A 26,544-nucleotide genomic window follows, 5' to 3' on the forward strand; every position below is an offset into this window, starting at 1 on the left:
CGAAAGCCGAAGACAGTAACAATTAATATCTTCAATGAGACAAAAGGAAAAAAAATGTTTTCTTTTATGCTGCTTTTAAAAGCATATCGGTGATAAAGTTTTACTTTCAGCATTTGCAAGCGTTGTACAGTACTCCATATAACCTGTACGTAAAAGGTGTTGCTTTTCATTTCAATTAATTAAAAACCCGTTTTTCTTTAAAAATAGTTTTTTTCTTCCATTTCGCGTATACAATAATTAATTAAAGTGTACGTAGAACCTTCCTTCGGAAAAATTCAATTATCTGAATTTTTTATTATCCGAATGGGGTCCGGTCCTAATTGATTAAGATAACTGGAGTTCTAATGCATAACTTAAGAAATGCTCTTAAGAAATGTACCGCCAGCGGTTTCCTTCATGGCTGTCTACTTTAAGCAATTAAGCAAGTAGAAGGGGGAAACCCTGTGGGGCAATAAGCAAAGGGGCGCCCTCGCCGCCTGCCCTGGGTAATTCAGTTTGAATTAGCAGACACCTTTGCACAAATCAAAGAGGCAATCAAACGAGGGCGCCACAGTTAATTGGTGAAAAGGGGGAGTATATCAGGTATCAGAAGTGGGCGCAGCTCGAACCACCTAACGAAACAAGTTGGTCTTATGGTCATGATACGTGACAGCAGGGCCAGACTCCGGGACGGCTTTCAAAGAATAATCGGGTTTAGTCCGGGGCCCGCATCCATCCAGAGCATAGCAGAGCATAACATAACATGTTTAGAATGTAAAATACCCATCGTAACATTACCTACATGATAGGGGGACATTGCATGGCGACATAGTATAACTCACCATAAGCATGACATAGCATAGCAATGAGACATGGCAAAGTTTAAAATATAGACATTGCATAGTAACAGGACATACTTAACAAGCTCCTCCCTCTTTTCTGCATGCGTTTGTGGTATAACAGTTAGCACACTCGGCGCATATTCGAGAGGTCAAGGTTCAAGTCCTGCCCAGGATATGACGTCTCCTGCTTCAAAATAACGTATTGTCTCTACAACTTGAGATCGAAAATTGACAATTGTCTAGAACTAATCCTGGGTAATTAAAATTTATAGTCACCTTTTCCGAATATATGTATAATATTAATTAAATGAAAACAACATAAGGTGGAAGGACACATTAATGAAGTTTTAAATGCTAGGCTTACCTTATAACCAGTTATGGCTCCGTTTTTCAGAATAGGAGGTTGCCAGGTAATGTTGATAGCCCTTTGCCCATTTTCTAGAACATCAATTTCCGATGGTTCACCAGGCACTAAAATAAACATTATTCTGAAATTCTTTTACTGAAATAACAATATTCTGTTATTATTAACCACTGAATAAATATTATTCTTTTAAACTTTGTTTCTTTATATATTTCTCATTCCTATACAACGATTTTTTTTATTAATCTTAATTCAATTCAAAATGCTTTCCGATAATTTTTATCCGTAAACTGAGCAAATTCGTTTTTTTTTTGTCAAGTTACGTTAATAATAAAGCAGGACCGTCTTTTCAGGAAGCAGTTCATAAAAAAGATAAAGGTAATTTATGTTACTAATTTTAAATAAAAAAACTTTTTCTAGCAGGCCGCCCAGCCCCAAACGTGAAAATGGTTAGTAACTTTGACTGTCGTACCGATGGGCCCGGTTTGGAATCCCGGAGAAGATATGGATGTAAACTCTCTATTCCTTTATATGAAGCAACGGTGGCCCATCTGTTAGGTGCCTCCATAACAAAGTGACCACCCGTTTCCAGCCTTAATAGTGGCCAACGCTTATAATCGCTAAAGCCCGTCATTGGGAAAAAATTCCTTTCTGGCATATAATACGGGGACCTGAACGTAATGTCGTTTCTGCGCATGTCGACAACAACATGCTAAAGGAAGAAGTGGAAGCAATTCCATGTCAAAAACTCTTAACCAAGCTTGGTCGACCATCCAAGAACATTTAAAGCAGAATGGAAAAATAAGAAAATCAGGTGTTTGAGTCCCCCCATAATTAGCCTGAACAGAACAAAACCAACCTATCCATCACATGCAACGAATTGCTTCAACGACACCATTCAGAACCGTCTTTGATCGTTTGATGAGTAGAGACAAAAACATAAGTCCTATATGATAATCCAAAAACTCAAAAAGGGCAGTATTAATAGGGCTTTGCAAAGGGTTTACAAACCGAAAAGGCGCATCTGGGTATTTAGTGGAGTTTTCGCGGAATTGTCTATTTTGAATGGCTGAAACCTGGACAAGCTGTTAATGCAGACCTTCATTGTGAACAATTGGATGGAGTGAACCAATCTTTAATGGAAAAATATCAATTGTCAACAGAAAAAGCGTCATTCTGCAACACGACAATGCAAGACCGCACTGTGCAAGCAAGACGAACACTGGAAAAATACACTGACTACGAATAAGTATTTGGACACCTGTGATAGAAAAGAAAAACTAACCTTATTCAAAATTAATAGTTGGTAGATCCTCCACGAGAGGTAATTACAGCGTGGACCCTACGGGGCATACTTTCCACACGTCTTTGTATGACAGCTAGTGGTATTTTCTTCCACTCGGCTTGGAGAAGACATAGAAGTTCCTTCACCGATTTTGCACGGGTAGTGCACCCGTGAATTTGGCAATGCAACTCGTCCCAGACGATCTCGATAGGGTTCAGGTCTGGACTCTGGGCAGGCCAGTCCATTCGATGAACTCCATTGGCACCATACCAAGCCTTGGTTAACGTCGAAACGTGACAACTGGCAATGTCGTCCTGAAAGTAACAGGGGTCCAACCCGTAAAACTGCCAAAACGTAGGAAGCACATTGTCATCCAAAATAGTGCAGTAGGCATCGGAGTTGAGCTTACCATGAATGGGGACCAAGGGTCCAAGCCCATACCAGGAGAAACACCCCCAGACCATAATTCCACCTGCGCCGAACTTGACTGTTGGCACAATGCATTCTGGCAGGAGGCGTTCTCCAGGTAGACGCCAGATCCAGACCCTGCCATCCGAACGTTAAAGGGTGAACCTTGATTCGTCACTCCAAAGAACCCGTTTCCACTGATCTACGGTCCAATTTCGATGTGCTTTGCACCACATAAACCGAGCAGCGCGGTTGGACTTTGTGATCAAAGGCTTATGGGCAGCAGAACGACCATGAAAACCAAGCAGATGTGCTTCTTTACGGATGGTATTCATTGAAACAATACTCCCGGATGCCTACTGAAACTCCTCGCGGATGAGGGCCATCGGTTGGGTGCGGTTCTTCCGAATTTCTCTGAACAGCACTCGTCGGTCTCTATCTCCCAGTTTCGTTGGTCTGCCGACTCGGGGCACATTCCGACAATCACCCCTCACCTTCCACTTCTTAATAACATAGGCGACTGTCGATATTGGGTACTTCAGATCGCTAGATATGTCCCTTAAGGATCGGCCACATTTGGGATACCCGATAATTATACCTTTCTCGAAATCAGAGAGCTCCGAACTGCGAGGCATCTTGCATGCGACTAAAGCCGATGGTGTTTCCTTCACGATATATACCGGCGGAGTCCGTGGTGTACCTTGGGACCGCAGATATCGTCATTTGCATAGGTGTCAAAATACTTATTGGTAGTCAGTGTATAATGAATAGGGGTGGGAGGTATTGCCTCACCCACCATATTCACCCGATATCGCACCCTCGGATTTCCATTTATTCCGATCCCTACAACATTTTCTTAGTGACAAAAAATTTGAAAATTTCGATGGTGTCCAAAATGCCATCTCGAGATATTTGACTCAAAAACCAATCGATTTTTATCGGTCTGAGATTGAAATCTGCATACTAGATTGCAAAAGGTTGCTGATAACGAGGGTGATTATATTATTCATTAAAAATAAAAACTTGTTAAAAATGTATTCGTTTGAATTTAATGTAGGAAAGCGACATTGCTTACCAGTCCCCCCTATTATCATCATCATTTATAAGTATCTCGATTTATACATTCTTCTATATTAATATAACATATTTCTACGATATTCTATATTCAAAGTGTACTTTATAAAATAATAAGTTAATTTTCAAATAACAGAAATTTTTCAACTGAAAATAATATATAAAATAAATCCGATCGCCCAAGAGAACCCTTTTAAAAGTTTAATATGGGTTATCAGTAAGGATTATCAATAGAAATGACCCAGGTGGAATAGCGAAACGCTTTATAGAATTCTAGATGAATAAATATGGGAATGCTGCAGTATATCTTCTGCATATTTCTTCTATATATCATCTGTATTTCTGAAAATGAAAAGTAAAAGGTAAAAAGTAAAAAAGTAAAAAAAAATAATACTCATAAGTTATTCTGTCTCTTTTAAATAGCTTAGTTTATTAATCAATAACAGACATATTAAGTCTGAAGTCCATTCTTTATATAATAGGGGGACCGGAAAGTAATGTCGCTTCATTACATTAAATTCAAACGAATACATTTTAAACAAGTTTTTATTTTTAGTCAATAATATAATCACCCTTGTTATCAACAACCTTTTGCCATCTAATGTGCAGATTTTCACTCCCGGACCGATAAAAATCAACTGGGTTTTCAGTAAAATATCTCGAGAGGACATTTTGGACATCATCCAAATTTTCAAATTTTTTGTCGCTAAGAAAATGTTCTAGAGATCCGAATAAATAAATGGAAATCCAATGCTGCGATATCGGCCGAGTATGGTGGGTGAGTACGGCAGTACCTCCCACCCCAATTCATACATTTTTTCCAGTGTATGTCTTGTACAGTGCGGTCTTGCATTGTCCTGTTGCAGAATGACGCCTTTTCTGTTGACAATTGATATTTTTCGATTAAAGATTGGTTTACTCCATCCAGTGGTTCACAATAAAGGTCTGCATTAACAGTTTGTCCAGGTTTCAGCCATTCGAAATGAACAATTCCGCGAATACTCCACCGAACACCCAGAAGAGACTTTTCGGGATGTAAACCCTTTGCAACCCCTATTAAAACTGCCTTTCATGTTTTGGATTATCATATAGGACTTATTTTTTTGTCTCCAGTCATCAAAGGATCAAAAAACGGTTCTGTGTGGTGCCGTTGAAGCAATACGTTGCATGTGATAGATAGGTTGGCTTTGTTCTTTTCGGACAGATTATAGGGGACTCGAACACCTGCTGTGCTTATTTTTCCATTCTGCTTTAAATATTCTTGGATGGTCGACCAAGGTTGGTTAAGAGTGTCTGGCATGGATTTGCTTCCACTTCTGCCCTTAGCATGTTGTTCTCGACATGCGCAGAAACGACATTACTTTCCGGTCCCCCTATTATATTTAGATCCATTTTTCTTATTGCTTTCCGTTTAGATCCTCGATAATCTGTTCTTTCTACAGATACCTCACTGGAGCATATAAGGTATTTACTCTCTCCTTTCCGCATGACTGGAAGAACACTCGATGAGTATTCGAGAGATCCAGAGTTCGAGTAACGGGGAGGGCACTGCACATTTTTCACCACACCTTTCTCCCCCCTCAATGGTGGGTAATTACCTGTAGTGAGAGTGGCCACTCCTAAGGCCGGAAGTGGTGACCATTTTATTGTGGAGGAAGCTGACAGGCGTCCACCGCTACCTCCTATGAAGGGACACTGAATTTTACATCCATGCCTTCTTCGGTATTCGAAAGCGAGGCACATGGTATCCCAATTAGGCTCTCCTAACCACTACATCGGCTGGGTGGTTAAAAAAACCCTATTGATTCTTTAAAGTGATGGATGATAGTTCGTCACCACCAGGATTTGGCACTAACATGCCTTAATTTCCAGTCGCTGTTTAAAAGGGAGAATATATAAGGTATTTTCTCTCTCCTTTCCGTAGATATAAAAAAAATCCTAATAACTGTACAATTTATTTTTTTTAAAAAAAGGTATTAATAATAAATAAAAAGTAAAATCAGGTAAATTTTAGGTCTTAATATGGAAAAATTATTTCTGATAATATTTCCCTTTTTCAATTTAAAATTCATTTTTACATTCTGTATTTTGGCTCCACTGACCAAATATAAATGATGTGCCACTATGTATGAAATTTATGTAAGACTAGATTTAATTTTAAGTAATGCAACAGCAAGCAACTTTACAGATATGATATGTTGATAAAAACTGATGTCATTGTGTCATTTCGTGATTAAATGCTCTGAATTAATTACCTCCGTCAAGAGTTCTTCCAGGAATAGGATCACTGAATGCTCCCCATCCGGCCCTGGTGGCTGCTTGAATCTAATTGTACGAAAACATAAAATGTTTCTTAAATAAAATATATAAAAATATATTATCTGACAGAAAATGAGCGAGAAAAATGAGGAGAAAATTAACACACAAACGATAACGCAATTCTGCTTAAATGATTTGAATTCCAAGAACGTAATGCACTGCACCAGCCGATTGTAGACAAATTAATGAAAGTAGAATTACATCTTACCAAGCTTAATAACTAGGCCCAGCAGCGGCCGAGCGGTAAAGTACCTGAATACTGGTAGTTCGGTCCGAAATTATATGGGCCATGAGGAAACGATATCTGCAAAAAGTTCGCCATGGATCCTTTTCACAATCCTTTTAAACTAGGGGTCTTTAACCTTTCACGCCTGAGGGTCACATCAATAAATTCACAACTGAGATCAGCGGGTCACATGTCTGTCAAAAAATAGTGGGCCACATGTCTCTCAAAACAAAAGTGGGCCACATATCTGTCAAAAAAAATAGTGGGCCACATGTCTGTGAAAAAAATAGTGTTCCACATGTCTGTTAAAAAAATAGAGGGCCACATGTCTGTGAAAAAAATAGTCGGCCACATGTTTGTCAAAAATTAGTGGGCCACATGTTTGTCAAAAATTAGTGGGCCACATGTTTGGGAAACAAATAATGGGCCACATGTCTGTGAAAATAATAGTGGGCCACATGTCTGTCAAAACAATAGTGGGCCACATATCTGTCAAAAAATATAGTGGGCCACATGGTCTGTCAAAACAAAAGTGGGCCACACGTCTGTCAAAAAAATAGTGGGCCAGATGTATGTCAAAACAAAAGTGGGCCACATGTCTGTGAAAAAAATTGTGTTCCACATGTCTGTGAAAAAAATAGTGGGCCACATGTCTGTGAAAAAAATAGTGTTCCACATGTCTGTGAAAAAAATAGTGTTCCACATGTCTGTGAAAAAAATAGTGGGCCACATGTCTGTGAAAAAAATAGTAGGCCACATGTCTGTGAAAAAATAGTAGGCCACATGTTTGTCAAAAATTAATGGGCCACATGTTTGTGAAACAAATAATGGGCCACATGTCTGTGAAAACAATAGTGGGCCACATGTCTGTCAAAACAATAGTGGGCTACATATCTGTCAAAAAAATAGTGGGCCACATATCTGTCAAAAAAATAGTGGGCCACATGTCTGTCAAAACAAAAGTGGGCCACATATCTGTCAAAAAATAGTGGGCCACATGTCTGTGAAAAAAATAGTGGGCCACATGTCTGTGAAAACAATAGTGGGCCACATGTCTGTCAAAACAATAGTGGGGCACATGTCTGTCAAAAAAATAGTGGGCCATATGTCTGTAAAAGAAATAGTCGGCCACATGTCTGTCAAAAAGGGAGGTTTGTTTTGCAAGACTGCAGCTGATTCTAAGCGAAGAGATAGTGTTACAGATTTGCATATATGTACATTGGTTCCAAAAAGTCAAAAAGAAAGTGAATTAAAAAAGTTTTGCAACTTTTTTTAACTATGAAAAAAAAAAACGTATAAAAATGATTTTACAGAACGGTGTTACAAAATGCATTTGCAATAAAAAAAAGGGAAAAAAAAACATTACTGGCGGGAGATGGTAGTTACTTCAGTCTTAGTGGGAAATTTGACATTTTTTTTTTTTTTTAGCTTGATTAAAGCTTCAATATCCGGTTTAATCTGCATTGTTGCAATTCGTAAAGTTTCGTCCAAATGTCTGTCTGTCAGCCGTGTTCTTATTTTTGATTTTAGGATTTTCATTTTACAAGAAAGCTGTTCACATTATGTAGGTATTGCCAAAGATAGAAGACATGATGGGTGCATGTTTACGAATTCCTGGATACATGTCTTCGGTTACGTACTTCGAATAAAAATAAATTAATGTAGGATTTTCAAGAAACTAACTGAAGCTCAGGTGGAACACAAATTACATAAGATAAAGTGAAATTTTTGAAAAATTCGTCATTTTCAGAACATTTTATTCCAAATAATATCATGCATGTCAATAAAATGTTTTAAATATCAAGAATAAGAGGAAAAAAAGTTTTTTTATGACAAAAAGCTGACGGGGAAATTTTTCTTAAAATTTTTGAATTTTTTGCAAATTCAAATGTGGGGCTACTAAAAACAGCTTTACCAGTAAAGTGTGATCTTTCTGCTGTAAAGGCATGGTTAGCGATGACAAAGGCATGCAGAATGATTTTCTGGCTCTGACTGCAAGTCTCTTTATAGGTTTGACTAATTTGCATAAGGAATTTTTGAAAATTGCCCTCTGGTGGTCAAAATGTGAACTCTTTTTTATTGCAGAAATCTTTTCCCCATAGTCCATATAATGTATATACCAAGTTTCATCAAAATCCGGTAGGCAGAATGGGTTCTACAGGGGTCTGAATAGGGTCACTTTAATTATAACCGCCCTGTATTTAAAGAAATTAAATAATGAAGAATCTGCATGAATGTATGCATGCTTCTCGCATTGTGATAAAACAATGGTGCTTAGAGACATCCAATTTTGAGTACCGTCATCCTCCACCCGAATGTGGGCATTTGGAAGCCCGAATTTGGAATTTGGAGTTTGTTTTATTATCAATTTCATATTTTGTAAAACTTCAACGGATTTTTAATTAAGAAACTCAACGATTTCAAAGTGAGCAATAGCAACACTGTACTAGAACCATTTTTATCTCCACCACGCGAGACTGTGTATCCGAAATTTTAAAGATGTGCTCTTTTTAATATTGCTGTTAAAATGAATTTTGTGTGGTTTAAGTGCGAAGAATATGATATTTAATAACTAAAGGTTAAGATAAGTTTTAAAAAATGCTACTTGAAGCGTAATTTAAAATCTGAAATCTTTCATTTTTTTTTTTAAGAAACATTTGGATGTACAGAAAGAAGCTTTCGTACCCACCTTGGTATCACATGGATTGCTTGCTAACAATAATTCACAGAGTGTATCAGTAGCTGAAACTCGATGGCTCTGTTTAAGAAGAATCGATGGCGCCCTTTAATATGCTTATATGTGAATATGACAACAGGGCTCCTTTTTTATACACACACTGGTTTATGCAAATGGAAATGATACCGATCACCGATCAACGCTGTAAGGGCTTCCAACCTAAGGTTATACCTATCAGAATAATGCTCATACAGTGGAAACAGAACTCCATTACTCAACCCGGGAATGAATAAAAAATCTTTAAAATGTTACAAGAGTCACAATTTTTGTATACATAAACGTCTTTGCACTTCCGTGCTACAATGTGCATTCAGAAGTTACAGAACATGTTTGCATAATGTAATGGTGGATCATTATACATAAGTACTTGATTAGGTATAATAGTAGTGGATAAGTAAAGCTGACATTAGTACAAACCGTGTATAATCAAGTGCAGTGATTAGATATAATATTCAAAGCAATCTGTACAAAGCTATTTGTCCATACAATTATAATCAGAAAGTAGTGATAAATATTAGTGGTAAGTATTACATAATTACATATAGTAAAGTACCGCGTGCAAACAATTGTAGAGAGTAATTACAAAATTACATATAGTACAGTACCATGTGCAAACAAATGTAGATACAATATTTGATACAAACTGTATATTGCTATTTGTGCTTACAGTACAATCCATAGATAGTAGTATATTAATGGTGAGTAGTAACATACAGAAAAGTGCCGTGTGTAATCCTGTGCAGAGAGTATATACAATATTCGAAACAATCCGTACATAGCTTTTCATGCATACAGTTACAATCAGTAAATGGTTATACGCATTAGTGGTAGATAATTACTGTGTAACACATAATAATTACATGTGTAATCAATTGCAGAAAGTAAATATAATATTCCAAAATAATCTGTACATAGCTCTTTGTGCTTACAGTATAAGGTATTTCTCCCACTTCCCTAGCGTGCCTTCGTGGTGTAACAGTAGCATGCTGGGACGGTATTCCAGAGGCCGTGGTTCGATTCCCGGCGAATGCGGTTGCAAATTTTTCATCTTTTCTGCTTCCAATTAATCAAATGACTGTACAAGTGGCGCCCGAACTAAAAGCGTTGTGGATGATGATTCTCCGCACCCAGGATTTAACGACTAGGTCCCCTAAAACCCTAGCCGCCCTTTAAAAAGGAGAGTATATAAGGTATTTCTCCCACTTCCCTAGCGTGCCTTCGTGGTGTAACAGTAGCACGCTGGGCCGGTATTCCAGAGGTCCGTGGTTCGATTCCCGGTGAAGGCGGTTGCAAATTTGTCATCTTTTCTGCTTCCAATTAACCTAATGACTCTACAACAGTACAATCAGAAGATGCACATGCACACGGGAAATGTTGTGCTTAATTTCCTATATAAGCTGGCCCACCAGCGACCGAGAGGTAAAATCGCTGAAAACTGGTAGTTCGGTACGAGGTTCGAATCCCGCGAACGGGCTGGCTGCATGGGCGTTTTCGTGGTTTTCCCCATGTGTGACGTGTATACGAGCCAGTTTTCTTTAGAAAGTCCTCCACGAAGGCATTTCTTCCCTTAGGAAGATAGCCCTAGTGTGCTTTGCCGTATTCTCAATACACCATCCTTTATAAACTGTTTCAGGTGCGTGTAATGTCTCATCGGTTTCCTGAACATTAGGGAAAAGAAGGAGACAGTGAACCCTGCAGAGATGTGCTATTTGATTCCCAGCTTAGAAGGAAAAGAAAATGTTTATTCTCAAATGTTAAAAGTGAGTTTATTTTTTATCATTTCCCAACTCTGTGAAAAAAAGAAGTCTTTAGAATTTTATTGTTAATTCTGTATAAAAAGGAGGTTTTAGGGAATCTTGAAACTACACTCCGAAGAAAATCACTTCTGGGAGTTAGGTGTCGCTTGTTCCGATCCTACTGCTCGTTCGATTCTTTTCGCTCTTCTCTCCAACCTGTCTGACCGTTTAACGATTACTCTGTTCGTTTGATTCTTTGAGCTCTTCGCTCTATCCTAGCTGCCTGTTCATGATTTACTCCTCGTTCCCAATGTTTTCCATCAAGGTTATCGTTAGTAAGCGATAAGTCCTAAAAAGAACTGATTTGGTTCAGTGGGCGAACGGTTCTGATCCGATCCCGTAAAAATGCGGTTTTGAATATCTCTATGATCCCTATTTGCCCTCCTTTCTGCCATTATTGCACAGGAGACATGATCAGTCACAAGAAACATGACATTAAATTGGGATTCTCTTACCTTAATAAAGTAATCACTAGCGGGTTTCAGATTTTCAATAATCTTTGCAAATTTTCCTTCATCATTTTCGTCTTCCGTAACGTTGAAAGTTATGTCTGCTGTCAGATGTGAAAGTTCATGATCCCAGACTTGAGCTCTGTATTGAATAATTTCTCCGTTGGGCGATTCTGGCTGGCGCCATGCCACACCTAGTTTCTCCGAAGCTACTGATACTATATCCAGGAAAAGGGGTTGGCTTGAAACTAAAAATAAATTGATTCAATCATATCTGAAACGTAATATATTATAAATTTGAAAATATAAAGGCTACGCTTTCAATAAAAATAATTAATGTCGAAACATCATTTACCGCGCCGTTTTAAAAACGTTAACATTTTTAACAAAGTGACATTGCCATCAGCAGCAGCAAAATTAGTAAATAAATTAAGTGACTAATTTTCATTCATACTTCACGCAGTGATCATATCCTCAAGGACAAGGGCTTTAAACTTAGACTTTGGAATTTAGGAGGATTGTAAATCACGGCAAAATTCGTATCTTAATTTCATTGACCACCTTGAATTTGAATCTGTAGTAACTAATATAAGGTGTGGTGTGGTGTATTTAATTATGGCAAAGCACATTAGGGCTATCTGCCTAAAGGGAGGGATGCCTTCGTGGAGGACTTTCTAAGGGAAACTGGCTCGTATACACGTTACACATGGGGAAAACCACGAAAACACCCATGCAGCCAGCCCGTTCGCGGGATTCGAACCTCAGACCGAACTACCAGTGTTCAGCGACTTTACCGCTCGGCCGCTGGTGGGCCTAAATAATATGAGAGGCCAAAGTGCTAAGACCTACACTCCTAAGTGAAAGTCTCGCGTGAACCCATTTTACTGATAGCTTAAAAAAATTAATGCTAAATTAAAAATTTTAATGTGATAAAAAATAAACTAGTTTTTCCTATACAAAACATTTTTATTTTCTATAAAAACCCCATACACGAAAAGGAAAGAAATTCCAATTTTCGTTAAGCTATGACGTTTATGTTTGCGATTTGCTAACAAAAGTTATTTAATTTACTTCTTTCATTTCTACCTCTTTTCTCCACGAGATACGCGAGAAAAGTCTGCAATAGAATTTGGGTAAAGTGCAGAATCACCCACCCCTTGACGCGTTTTTAAGAATTGCACATACTCGGTATCCATGTACACATCGACCTATTTTCACTTAAAAAAAAAAATCCTAGAATTGCACAAAAAGGGCACTGCGCCCACCCTGGACTTTATCTATGTACACATCGACCTATTTTCCCTTAAAAGGTAAAAGAAAACTGACAAAAATTCAATTGTTTTTACCCTTGTAAAAAGCGGCAAACAAACAAGTGGGCGATTCTGCACTTTACTGAAAATTTTTTTAAAGAAAAAGTTTCATTCATTATAAAAAATTATGTTTGAACAACCAACGAGATGAAATTAGGCTTTAGCGATAACTCGGTAGCGAAATAGCGATGCAGGCATCCATTCAGTTATGTTTAGTAATTTTTATATAAATTTTAATAATAATAAAGTATTATATGAAATCAACCTTTCATCCAAATTAAAACATCAATCTTAGATAGTTATTTACTATTATACTTCCCTTCTTGCATTAGGGTTGCCGCAATTATATTTGGCAGCACTGGCATCAACAATAGTTTGGCGATTTTTTACAGCCCTCAAAACCGAATAGTACCGAAAATCCCTATCATTAGAATTTCAGAAGAAACGTTTAAAACCAACAACCATTGCTTGCTTTAATATGATACTTACCCGATTCCTCCGTTTTATGGAAAATAATGTCCGATAAAGGTCCGCTACCAGCTGCAGTTACTCCTCGGACCATGAATCCGTAGAACGTGTGCGGTTTCAAATTCCCAATCTTGACTTGATGACCTTTATTTTGGGAGAACATACACATTATAATAACATGATTTTTTAGAATTTGAAAAATACAATAGTTTGTACAATCATTACAAATTCAAGAATATTTCGAGTAAGCGTTACAACTGTTAACTCTTTAATTAAAGAAAAAAAATTAAATGCCTTTTATTTATCAGAAATGAATGCATGTGGTAGTCATCAACAATTACATGTAAAGTAAGAAACAGGAACATTACAATTATGTTCGATTTTTTGTAATTAATTACAATAAATAAAATAATATACCAAGATTTACACCTCAGAAAGCTAAAAACCATAGCGTTTCACCTGCTTAGGCCGAGGCATATGGCTCAACGCAGAACAGTTTGTAGAACCCCGAAATGACAACTATTTATCAGGAGATAAATGACAATTTATTATGGCACGTGATGAAGCATGGATTGACTACCCTCCTAAAAAAGGTCTACTTCTTATCTGAAATGAATAGAAATGTACAAACCTGGTTCAGCTAATGCAAAGAAAGTCTTGGTAAAGGATTTATGATTGTCGCAGGATTCTCTTACAATGGGAAATTAAAAATAAGAAGAGAGGGAAAAAATGCTAAAATCAACTAAACTTACTAACAAGAGAATGTTTTATGCCGAATTTTACAGTTTGTAGAAGGAAAAAAGGTAGAAGGTAAAGAGGAAAACTTGATAAAAACAAAGCAACAAGTCATACTTCAAAAGGTACCACTGTATTCCTTGGAAAAAAGAAAACTGACACAGGTATTCCATGTATACCTTTTTAACATATATCTGCAAAGTCTCCCGCCGTTTCGCCTGTGGACTACTTCTGTCTCGAAAAAAAAGCTCTCTCTAAGCACATAACTACCACGAATAATGTACTATGGAAAGTAGGGGAATGGAAATTAATAACCCCAGAAATTTTACGAAAACTCTTTTTATCATTAAAATTCCTATGTAGACCAATATTCTAGAAAAAAGACTACCAAATGGAACAATTAAAAAACACTCCTTATACTTTAAACATTAATTAGACGGCTCGGAAATAGCTCTAAATTTATACACACACATTCTGCACCATCTACACAAAAAGGCAGTATCAGGATGTCATGTATCAGGTAATCTGTCTTGACTTTAACGTTCATAGCGCCCTCACCTGTAGACTAAAATGAAAATTGAAGGACTTGCAGCAAGAAGGGCTCAGCTCACATTTTTAAATTTTAGGAAAATTAAATAAAATTATAAAAAAAAAACCTGAAAAGTTTCAGATTTTAAATTACGTGCAAAGGGGCGTTTTTTAACGTTTTGCGTGTTACCTTTATTTATTAAATATCATTTTCAACGTAGTCAAACCATAAAATTCAGCTCAACAGCAATATCTCAAATAAATTTTAAAATGCACATATTTTTAGAATTTCCGACATACAGTCTCGAGCGCCCGAAATAAAATTTTTTGTACTTCCTTGTACGAGGTAAAAAGAAAGTATTGTAATCGTGAAAAGTTTGAGGCAGCATATTTCAACGAAAATATCCATTTTGACCGCTATCCAATGCAATTTAACGATGTTTTTGCGTGATATCTGTACGTAAGGACAGAATAAAAGACTCTTTTCCTCCAAAACAATTATAAAACTGCTTTAAAATGAATTCTGAAGGACGTCTGTACGAACGTATGTACACACGTATCTCGCATAAACGAATAGCCTCAGAAAGTTAAAATTTTGTATATAGGACTACTATAACATGTAGATGTGTACTTCGTATTTGGTAGCAGTCGGCCGCACCAAACGTATATAAATATATTTATATATATATCCACTCTGTTTCCCGGCTCAGTGATCACAGTTTCTTCTTTACTCTTATATGTTTGTAAATCGTACATTTTTTGCTTTAAAAATGATTAAACTATGTTGTTCTTATCTTCCGGTTAAGGTTTTTATGCCTTTAGTAAATCTGTATGGAATATTTTTAGAATTGTCAACAATTTTAAAGTCGTTTAAGTACAGCTAAGCCTAATAATGTTTTGATGGCGGCCATTGCTTGTTTACATTTGAAACAGCAGAATAGTGGATTTGTTGCCAATCGAGAGAAACGTAGCTTCGCAACAACAAAGATAACGCCTTCATTTAATATTGCGAATTAAATCATGCTTAATCCTTTCTGGAATTCTTTCCAGGAAATAAGTGTTTAAGATTTACTTCATAATTTTGAATACAGATATTTTAAGTTTTTATGTATTTTGGCCTTGTTGCGAAGTGAGAACTGAATTAATTGAATGATAAATACTCAATCGTCTGTGAAAAACTGTTTCTTTGTGTTTTGTTTGCTTAATTTCTTTTATACATCATTCTAGCTTTATTATAGTATTTGAACAGGACATGGGGCAACGATTAGATAATTCTTTAAATGATATAAATTTTGTGCTTTCTGAGTTATAGTATGAACGGAATATAATACTGTTAAATGAACGTAGCGCCAGAATGCCGCTATGGTAAACAAATAGAGTGAATTTTAAAGAATACATTTATTCTATTGTGGTTTATGCGCTGTCGGCGAAGTAGATTTAATTCAATTTATTACATTTAAACGAAATGCAAGAAAAAATGCGTATAATTTAACATTCCGTACAAGGAAGTCATGTGGTGTACACATCAGATTTTTTTCCCCGTACAGTGTTGCCATGGCTCGCTTTGGAATAGTCTAGTTTTTTAATCAAAAAATCGTTGAAGTGTTACAAAATATGAAATCTGTAATAAACACACTTCAAATTCAAATCAGGGCTCCCACATGCCCATACGGAAGATTACGTTATTCAAATTTTGATGGCTTTAGGTACCGTTGTTTTATCACAATGATAGAAACATGCATACATTTATGCAGATTCTTCATTATTTAATTTCTTTAAATATAATATAGGGCGATAATATTGGATGGCAACCATGTGAAAAGTGAAACAACACTTAACGTGTAACGATGCAAAATGCCAAAACGAAATTAATAGTTCGTCTGTGCAAATTGCTCCTTTGGACTAAAAATTAATTTTTTAACTTATATTTGAAACGTTTGTCTTCTTTAAAAATTATTTTTACGGCTACTCCAATGGCTTTTTACTACTTTCCAACGTAAAGAACGATTTTTTTCTAACAAAAAAGACCCATGAACAAAACATTTACCGAAGTGGAGCTGGTTACTTCTCGCTGCAAGCCCTTCAATTCTAGTGGGAACATAATTATCTTGTTTCTATTACCTGTTAAATACTTGCATTAAAATAAGAGTTGTGTTACTTTTCTGTTTATTAATATCCTAATTAATTAATGCAACAAAAATTGCTAAACATTAATCAGTTACGCACAATGATTAGTTTACCAAAAGGAAGTTGTTTTTACCTTCTACTATAAGCAAATGACTATCCGTTTCTTCGCTAGATCTTTTCACTCGTTGCAGAATAGTCGGATATATATCATATCCGCTCACAACCATGTATTCGTAATGGATAACGATGCCATTGGCAGATTCGCAGGGAACTGGATCCCAACCAAATTCGAGGCTGCTGCTTGTAACAGAGATGACATGAATGTTCTGTGGTGGTTCGTTCGGAGCTTAGCAGAAAAAAATAAATAAATAAATAAATAAAAATTAAATTTAAAAGAAATAAACATAAGATAACATCTGAAAAAAAAAATAAGTCCCAAAACATATTGTCATATTGATGCAAAAGGAACACGATAAAATTATGAGACTCCATTTTCGTTGTAGGGTTTATATTTATTTTAACTAACATTTATTTTAAGTTTAAGCTATCTTTCCTGTCAAGCCTTTACTTTCCCCTAGAATTGCCAATGCCAGAGTATGTAAATTGTAGTAGAACGCGCAGAGTATTCAAATTTTAGCAGAAGTAAATTGAGTTTAAATAGAAGGGAAACGAGATTGTAAGTGCGCTTCTTGAATCGCGAGCATGAAGGTTGCTAGGTAGAAATTTAAGAACCGCGCGTTTCGGCCTGTATGCCTATCTCGGCAGTTCATTGAATCTTTCAACTTCTTAACCAGTAAGTTTGCTGAATCTCCGCTGAATCTTAGAACGCGGTTAAGTTAGTTACGATTATAGAGCCTCGTAGGTAGTGATCTCATTATTTATTCATCCTGTCATTTATTTTTAGTTGTACTTTTCTATTTTGTTAAACCGTCGGGTCGGCGTAGTTTGTGAGCGTCAAGTGAACGCATCTGTGATTTCTAAAGTGGAATAAAAAGGGATTTAAACCCTTCTTACGAGTTTGTGTAATTTACAGTTCAAAGCAGTCACTACCACTGTTGCTGACAAGTTGGGGCCTCGCAACATTATATCGTAAACAGATTTATACTTGTGAGAAAAACAGAAGGGTTTCTCATACAGTTCTTCAATTCGAAATTTTTTGTGATTTTTTGTGATCACAGAGAGATTTTTTGTGATTACAGAGGGATTTTTTGTGATTACAGAGTGAGAGTTCTTGAATTCGAAATTTTTTGTGATTACTGATTATAAGGATTTTAAGTTTTACTAACGTTTATTTTATTTTAAACTTTGCTAGGCTCTCTTATTTTGCATTTTGCGGCCAGAATAAACGCGAGTAGGATTTTTATGCTAATGAGTTGCAAACTGTAAAAGGTATTTAAAAAGGTGGCTTCTAGCCAAGAGGGAGAGAGCCTTCCTGCTGCCCTGCTACGCGCGTGCTTTTCAATCAGTTCGTGTCTGCCTTTTAGGCTAGAACTTTGTTCTTGCTGATATAATAGGCGTATTGTAGTATTCGCATCTAGCTCACTACATACGCAGGTTCTAAAGGCTAATCTTCGCATTATTAGCCTCTGTGAAACATTTAATTCTTATTAAGTTAGTTATTAAGTGACTAATTTTTATTTTCTACGTTTTAGACCAAACGTATTGGTCTCTCTGTCCCGAAGTGCGGGAACACCTGTATGCTGTGAGAAATAAATGGTAAAGTTAACCATTTGCGGCACAGTGTGTCCGGTCTGGACATACCTAAAAATTTCCTTCCGTACGTACAGAAAAATTGAATAAAAAAGGATTTATAGGTTACTCTGAACCTTCTTTATTTATTTATAGTAGATGGCAGCTCAACACAAACCAGCCCATATATTTGACCCATGTTTAGTCTTTTAAGACCCTCATTTTTCAAAGAAATCTACCAGATTTGTTTTAGGGTATAAATAGAATTGTTTTAAAAGAAATTTGTATGTTACTTTTTTGGCTGTATGCTAATCTCCTTATTCTATATTAGTTTTAAATTTTTACCTCGAAATCTTGCCTAAAATCTAACGGCGAACCCTAGGTGCGCCCAGACCGGGCTCACCGATCATCTAGGACAACTGAGAGTCTGTATTCTTTGTTTCTCCGTATCTCGTCGGTCGGTTTATTGGCAACAATGCTCTTTTCGAAGCTCTATTCAATCAGTGTGCCCACTTTGCGCACACCCCCAGAATTAAAACGATAAGTGCTATATTCACAAAATTTTACTTGTGTACACCTCTAGGTCTAATTAGATTGCTTACCTTTTTTTTTTAATCAAAACTCCGACTTTAAAAGGTAGCGTGCCGGAAAGGGTTAAAGGGGTGCATGGGTCAAAACATGAGAAGAACCATTTCAGTATAACGGACAATATTAAATCTCTGGCACTAAAATCAGCAATTAAATTAGTTTTATTTAATTATATTCTTAAATGAATTTTATTTATTTATATTATTAATTAAATTAGTTAAAATTTAACATTCACAGAAAAAATATTAAACTTTTTTTTTTAAATTTAGACCTTAAAAACATGTACAAATTTAGGAGATTTTAATTCTTACTTACCAGCTTCTGAAGTGGTTGCTGTCCCAGACATGCCTTCACCTTCTCCAGCCGACGTCCGGGCTTGAACGGTTATGTTGTAAGTTGAGTACGGGTATAAATTTTGAAGCGTAACCTGAGCAAAATTTCAGAAAAAGTGAGAAAGTGGATATAGTATAGCAAACAAACCATTTTAATTAAAGAAGATTCTGTTAGTGTTTAACTGTTATTACACAAGACAAGATTCAAAGTAAAAACAAACACACACAAAAAAATTTACTATCTCTGACTTACGACTAGTAATGTGACTAAAACTAGGTATAAATAAAGTACAGGGTTATCCAAATTTAAACTTCCCCAACTCAGAGGCCTGTGCAGAGTGTTGTATGGGTCATAATGTGATGAAATTTAAAAAACAGACACTTCAGATCGTGCGCTCGAGATTTATTACACACAAAAAATAGTGCAAGTTGCCAATAGGTGGCGCTGTAACACTAGTAATGTGCATATTGCAGCAACGTGATTGCGCAATATGCACATTACTCGTTCAGGAACGCGTTGCAGTTCTTTGCCAGAATGGAAGTCGATGCTGCTTGGCCGTGGAACATCCTTTGGACGGATGAGGCCCATTTTCACCCGAATGGTCAAGTGAATACGCACAACTGCCGCATTTGGGCAAGTGAAAACCCGCGTGCAATCCATCAAGTGCCCTTGAACCCTCCAAAGGTTACTGTATGGTGCGGTTTCACTGCAACATTCGTCATTGGGCATTATTTTTTGAAGAAGTGACTCCAATAGGGTTCAAAACCTAAGTAATGTGCATATTGCAGCAACGTGATTGCGCAATATGCACATTACTAGTTCAGGAACGCGTTGCAGTTCCTTGCCAGAATGGAAGTCGATGCTGCTTGGCCGTGGAACATCCTTTGGACGGATGAGGCCCATTTTCACCCGAATGGTCAAGTGAATACGCACAACTGCCGCCCCTTGAACCCTCCAAAGGTTACTGTATGGTGCGGTTTCACTGCAACATTCGTCATTGGGCATTATTTTTTGAAGAAGTGACTCCAATAGTCAAAACCTACTCAGTCACAGGAAAACGGTATCAGGACATGTTGACAACGTTTTTGATCCCTGAACTGCAACAACGTGGCCGCCTCCAGGACACGATATTTATGCAGGATGGTGCACCTCTCTATATTCTTCGTGGCGTTCAACAGGTGTTACGGGCAACTTTTAGCGATGCACGTGTGATCAGCCGCTGTTTCCCTACAGCTTGGCCTCCCCGCTCGCCTGATCTCACGCCGTGCGACTTTTGGCTATGGGGATTCTTAAAGGATCGGGTCTACCGAGATCACCCAGCAACCTTGACACATCTGAAAGACGCAATTATTCGACATGTTTGTGGAATTAATGTGGACTTACTGCGTTCCGCTGTGGAACACACTGCTTTACGAATGGAAAGAGTTGTGGAGAACCACGACACATGTACAGAACATCTGTAGAATGTCTTGTTGATCTGCAGCGCCACCTATCGGCAACGTCTTGTACTATTTTTTTTTTTTGTTTGTTTAATAAATCTCGAGCCCATGATCTGAAGTGTCTGTTTTTAAAATTTCATCACATTATGACCCATACAACACTCTGCACAGGCCTCTGAATTGGGGAAGTTTAATTTGGATAACCCTGCATACTATTACTTAGAGACAGCTAACAATAGCTGTTTACTGACACGCTAACGTTAAGACATGATTAAAAAGCAAATTGCCAGACACCTTGAGCCGGGAGGGTACAAGCTAACCTTTAAACATTTATCGAACTCTGTCAAAGCCTCGGTAGTTCTAAATTCCTACCCGGCAAACGGCTTCTCTACCTGGACATGAGCACTCGAGATGAATTTCACCGTGCTTTCAATGGATTTTACATTCCTAACACTAAATTACCCGCTTGCCATAACATTTACGTAAACCTCTAGTTGGAATGAGCATGTAACGAAGCAAGGGTCACAGAAAAAAAAAAACTGGCATAACATAAAATTAGCAAAACCTTCTGTTTGCCGTAGATTTAGTCAATAAGTCAACCTATTTCGAGGGTAGGAGGGTACAGGTCCTCTTCATCACGAGCAAAGAAATCTGCAAGACTTGGTTTGGTTTGGTTTATTTAATTATGGCAAAGCACACTAGGGCTATCTGCCCAAAGGGAGGGATGCCTTCGTGGAGGACTTTCTAAGGGAAACTGGCTCTTCAAGACTTGAAAGTAGCCAACTCCAGGATGCTGTACTATGAAAGCATTGTAAATTCTTAAATTAATTTCGTTTTACAAATTTATTGTCTTTTTACAAAATTTCTAACGATATTAAAATGTTTATGTCTTCAAAATTAAAAAATCCTTTGAACTAACAATTGTTAACGTGTTTTATGTGTATACCCTGTGTTGTCGCCAATAAAGTCTGCTTGGCGAGATTTGCATCGGCGAAACGAAAAAGTACCAAAGTGTCTTATATATACTTTCTGCCCGAAATTATTCTTTAGACAAGCAAGTAATTCTTTGAATACTTTACCTCTGTATCATCCGACTGCATCTGTCTCATCCCTGAATCATCAGAATCTCCTGACACACCGCACTGACCTCTGTCCATCAGAGTGTAGGTGATGATATAGCCCTTAATTGCGCCATTCACTTCCGAAGGGGCCTCCCATGAAACGAGAAGTAGGTTAGGTTGACCGTCAATTGCTTGACATTCCAAATCAGATACTGGTCCAGGGACTAGAAATATAAAGCACGGTAACTGAGAACATTATTTTTATATTGAGTTTTAGTAACATATACATGAGTTGTAATACATATATAGTACCTAAGAAAGCTAGGTATTCGTTTCGTATTGTGTATAGTCACCATAAGATTTCTTTTTTTTTTTTTTTTTTTGAAGCAGGAAACACGAAAAATGAGCTATGCCTTCGCCGGTACTGGAACCTGGACCTCTTGAATACTCGCCCAGTGTGCTAACCATTATACCATGAAGGCATGCTGAAAGGAGGGGGAAAATGCCTTATATACTCCGCCTTTTAAAGGGCGACTGGGGATTAGGGGACCCAGTCGTCCAGTTCTGGTGGTGAAGCATCATCATCCACCACCTTTTATTTCGGGTGCCGCTGTAGAGTCATTATGCTATTTTGCAGCAGGAGTACATTAAAAATCTGCAATACCCTGGCCGGGACTCGAACCTGGACCTCTTGAATACGCGCCGAGTGCACTACTGTTACACCACGAAGGCATGCAGAAAGGAGGGAGAAAATACTTTATATACTCCTTTTTTCTGTAAAGAGCGATCAGGATTTAGGGAACTCAGTCGCCAAATCCTGGTGGTGAAGAATCATCATCCACCACCTTTTAGTTCGGGCGCCACTGTAGAATTATTAGGATTTTTTATGCTGGAGACGTGAAAATTGAGTAATGCCGTCGCCAGGACTCGAACCTGGAACTCTCGCATACGCGCCGAGTGTGCTAATCGTTACACTACGAAGGCATGCAGAAAGGAGGGAGAAAATACCTTTTAATTATCTTAAAGCACAAAACCAGAAATAAGTCTGAATAAAAGTAAAGAATGAAAATTAAGGAGGTAAAGCACTTAATAATTAAGTAACTAAGACATGTAAACAGAGATGAGATTAGATAATTAAGTTTCCCACTTACTAAAAAACTGAATAAGTTATTATTCTTAAACTATTTTTTTGCTTTTAACTGTAAGTTTCTTCAGCTAAAGGGTGTTTGTTTTTCATGTGATTTGTGACATTTATTTTGTTAAGAAGACAACAAGACTTATTGCATTAAAAGCTGTAACTTCAAAAGTACATTCTACGTTACGTTCATATTTTTTATAATTAGCAAACTACGTTCATACTTTTTTATAAAGTTTTTTTTGTATTTTTTTTTAAACTTAATTTCTTCTTATGATGAATAAGCAAGAATTTTCTATTTTTAATTCCTAGTACCAAGCAAAAGAAGTATTGTAATTTCGAAACATTTTGGGTGTCATATTTTAACGGAAATATCCCTTTTCACCGTTCCCAAATCCAAATGGACTTTTTTTTTTTTTTTTTGCGTGACGTACGGGCACACTCTTTTTTTCCAAAACGTATTGTAAAATGAGTTTAAAATGAATTCAAGGGGATTTTTGTAAAGTCCGCAAGTAAGTATGTATGTATCTCGTATCTCGCATAACGGAAAACCGATTAGCTCTATAAATTTGAAATTTTGTGTATGGTATTGCTGCAGCATTTAGTTGTATACAGGATGACTCAAAAGTCCGTTAAGATTTGAAAATCCAATAATTCACGGAATAGTATAGATAGAGAAATAAAAATTGACACACATGCTTGAAATGACATGGGGCTTTTATTGAAAGAAACAAAAATTGAAAAAAAAAAAGGCCAACATATGGCGGTGGGCAGTAAAATGTCAGTATGAGAATCATGTATGAAATGAGCTGCAGTGAGAGAGGAAATCAGTCCCTACATGACTTTGTCAATTTTCTATCCTCGCCTCTGGGTGTTGATCACGGTGTGAAGTGGTTTTATCACATTAGTCCTGATCACACCTTTTTTCTTTGAAGAAATGCGTGTTCTATTATTCAAACTGTCAGTGTAACGGGTGCGAGGTACGCTGACATGTTACAGAATCGCATCATCCCTAGTCTGGCTGATAAACACCTGTTGGAATCTGACTTTTATGCAAGATGGCGCTCCACTCCATACACCTACACGTGTGAAAGATCTCTTGAACACATCGTATAGTGAGAATCGTGTGCTCAGTCGCCACTTTCGTCATGCTTGGCCTCTCAGGTCCCCAGATCTCAATCCATGTGATTATTAATTGTGGGGTTACCTGGAATCGCAAGTCTACCGAGATCATCTGACCTCATTAGGGATGGTAAAAGATAGCACCCGACAGCAATTTCTCACCTTCCTATAGATATGCCGTACTATGCTGTTCATAATACTGTCCCTCGACTATACGTATTGTTCATGAATGACGGCCAACATGTTGAACATTTGTTATAAAGAACATAGTCTTTGCTAAAAATCAGTTGTTATGCTAATTACTGCTTTTGTTCCATGAAGCGCCATCTGTTGGCCGTTTTAAGCAATTTATTTTGCTTTCAATATAACCCCATGACATTCCAAGCACGTATGTCAGTTTTTACCTCTGTATCCACATTATTCAATGAATTATTGAATTTTCGGTAAAAGTATATTATAGGGTACCCCTTGGCGATTTTTGGCGGTACATGGATACCGAGTTTGTGCAATGCTTTGACTTGCTATTTTAGCCTGTGTAGCGGCGATTTTTGGCGAAAGAATTGCCGCTACGCATGCCAAAATAACAAGTCAAAGAACTGCGCAAACTCGGTATCCATGTACACATCGACCTATTTTCATTAAAAAAAATCCTCGAATTGCACAAAAAGGACATTGTGCACTCCTTTGACTTTATCTTTGTACACATCGACGTATTTTCACTTAGAAAAAAATCCCCGAATTGCACAAACTATGCTTTACCCACTCCCTTGAGTTTGTCTGTGTACACATCGATATATTCTCACTTAAAAAGTCAAGGGAGCACCCAATTCTACAGTAGATGCAAATAAAAAATACATAATCTCAGTAAGCTACATTTTAAACCAAACAATAAAATAACACAAAAAAGGAAAAACCTGTTATACACAAAGCAAAAATCCCCTTACCTTACTTAGAAATTCGTTCGTCTTCAGTCTGTGGCACACAAAATTCCTTAACAGCATCCAAAAACTCCCTAAAATTATCTGAACTACAATCCGTATATCCGCGTCGTCACAGAAATTCACAAGAGTCAAAAATATACTACGTAGTTTCGGACCATGGCTACTAAGTAAATCTTCATTTACACAATTAATTCACTCAATTAATGCACTTTTCCCCTTTCGTTCCAAACCGTACAGAAACTTCAGATTAATTCTACTACATTCAGCTATTGTACCGTCTAAACAATGAAACAAGCAATGTATTTCCTAAGCAACACACACCACAAAAGCCTTTGCAAAACATCCCATGATTCAAAATTTCCCAGAATAATGCAAAAGATTACGTCATAATAGGGTTTCCATAACGTTCAACTACTCAGGTTACCATAAATGATACAACAACTTGGCGAAAAACTAAACAACAACTTCATGATAATACAAGGGGTACTTTACAGTCAACTCTACCTGAATTTTCAAATGTTAACTTACTTTCGGCTCACCCTGTATATTGATGCTCTGTTTGAATTAAAGATATTTTTGTCTGTTATCTATCTGTTATCAGGGTCACTTCTGTATGTCTTTTTTTATTATAATCAGCACCATCAATATATATATATATGCATATATATATATAGCACAAGGAAAGACGGAACACTGTAGATGCGTGATTAGACCCATATTGAAGAAGAATTTGATTGCGTAGTATGCTAGTAATGCTAACATGGTAATATCTAAAGAACTTGGCAGTCGAGGCAGTTTTAATTCCATTTTTATTGGCAACTGATATTTGTGGCCACAATCACTTGGCTTCTAGTCGTGCCTTTCCACAGAAGATTTACATTTTTGATATTGTTGAGATAGAAAGCAAGCCAGCGAAATTACATCTTAGCACAGTAGAGAGCAAAAGCTGAAGTGCGTAGTTATGAAGGACGGAAGCACGGCGAAGAGGAAAGTTTTGGTTTACAAAGGCAGTTTCAGTTCTTAATTATTACGTCATCAGAGTTGCGCGGGCCATAGAGTGATCTAGAAATGACGTAATGCAGAGAAGTTATTACGATTTTAGAATAGAGAGGAAGAATTAATGTTTATAATTATATTATAATTCTGATTCATATAATTTTATCTTACATATATATATATATATATTTGTGATGTACCAGCTTTTGTCCCGAATAAATAGATTGGTGAAGAATCATAGATGTAGTCGTAGCTTAAATTATCAGACGATAAGTTTAAAAAGCAGGATCCATTTATTATTATTCAGGAGAAATAGCAGTTACAAAATCAGATATCCGGAGTAAATAAAAACAATTACTAATAACTTTTTGTATGAAGTTTACTGCATCGTGACATTTAAGAAAAAGCCTCCGATATTCCTTTGCGAGTCCTTTTATAGCCTCTGGAAAGGCGGAGCTTCCAAGAAATGACGTCAGCCAATCCAGCTCCTTTTAAATATTTCCAGAACATTCTATAACTGTACGTGTAGAAAAGGCGGGAAAAACAACTTGACTACGGGGCTGTGGATTTAATTCCACGTACTTTCAAATAAG

General features: G+C 37.0%; 1 protein-coding gene across 1 annotated transcript in view; it reads right to left on the reverse strand.

The window, feature by feature from the left end:
• Positions 1-26,544, reverse strand: part of LOC118201809 (receptor-type tyrosine-protein phosphatase mu-like) — a 213,955-nt gene that overhangs the window by 107,852 nt on the left and 79,559 nt on the right. Inside the window, exons 18-24 of the mRNA XM_085812574.1 lie at positions 21,776-21,981; positions 19,240-19,351; positions 16,781-16,993; positions 13,279-13,401; positions 11,486-11,727; positions 6,208-6,277; positions 1,186-1,292 (exon numbers count right to left, since the gene is read on the reverse strand). Of these exons, the coding sequence (XP_085668700.1) occupies positions 1,186-1,292; positions 6,208-6,277; positions 11,486-11,727; positions 13,279-13,401; positions 16,781-16,993; positions 19,240-19,351; positions 21,776-21,981 (1,073 nt within the window). The remainder of the gene's footprint in view (positions 1-1,185; positions 1,293-6,207; positions 6,278-11,485; positions 11,728-13,278; positions 13,402-16,780; positions 16,994-19,239; positions 19,352-21,775; positions 21,982-26,544) is intronic.

The sequence above is a fragment of the Stegodyphus dumicola genome, chromosome 3 (assembly GCF_044657685.1).
Source record: "Stegodyphus dumicola isolate Sdum_Otavi_A_Nest chromosome 3, ASM4465768v1".
Lineage (NCBI taxonomy): Eukaryota > Metazoa > Arthropoda > Arachnida > Araneae > Eresidae > Stegodyphus > Stegodyphus dumicola.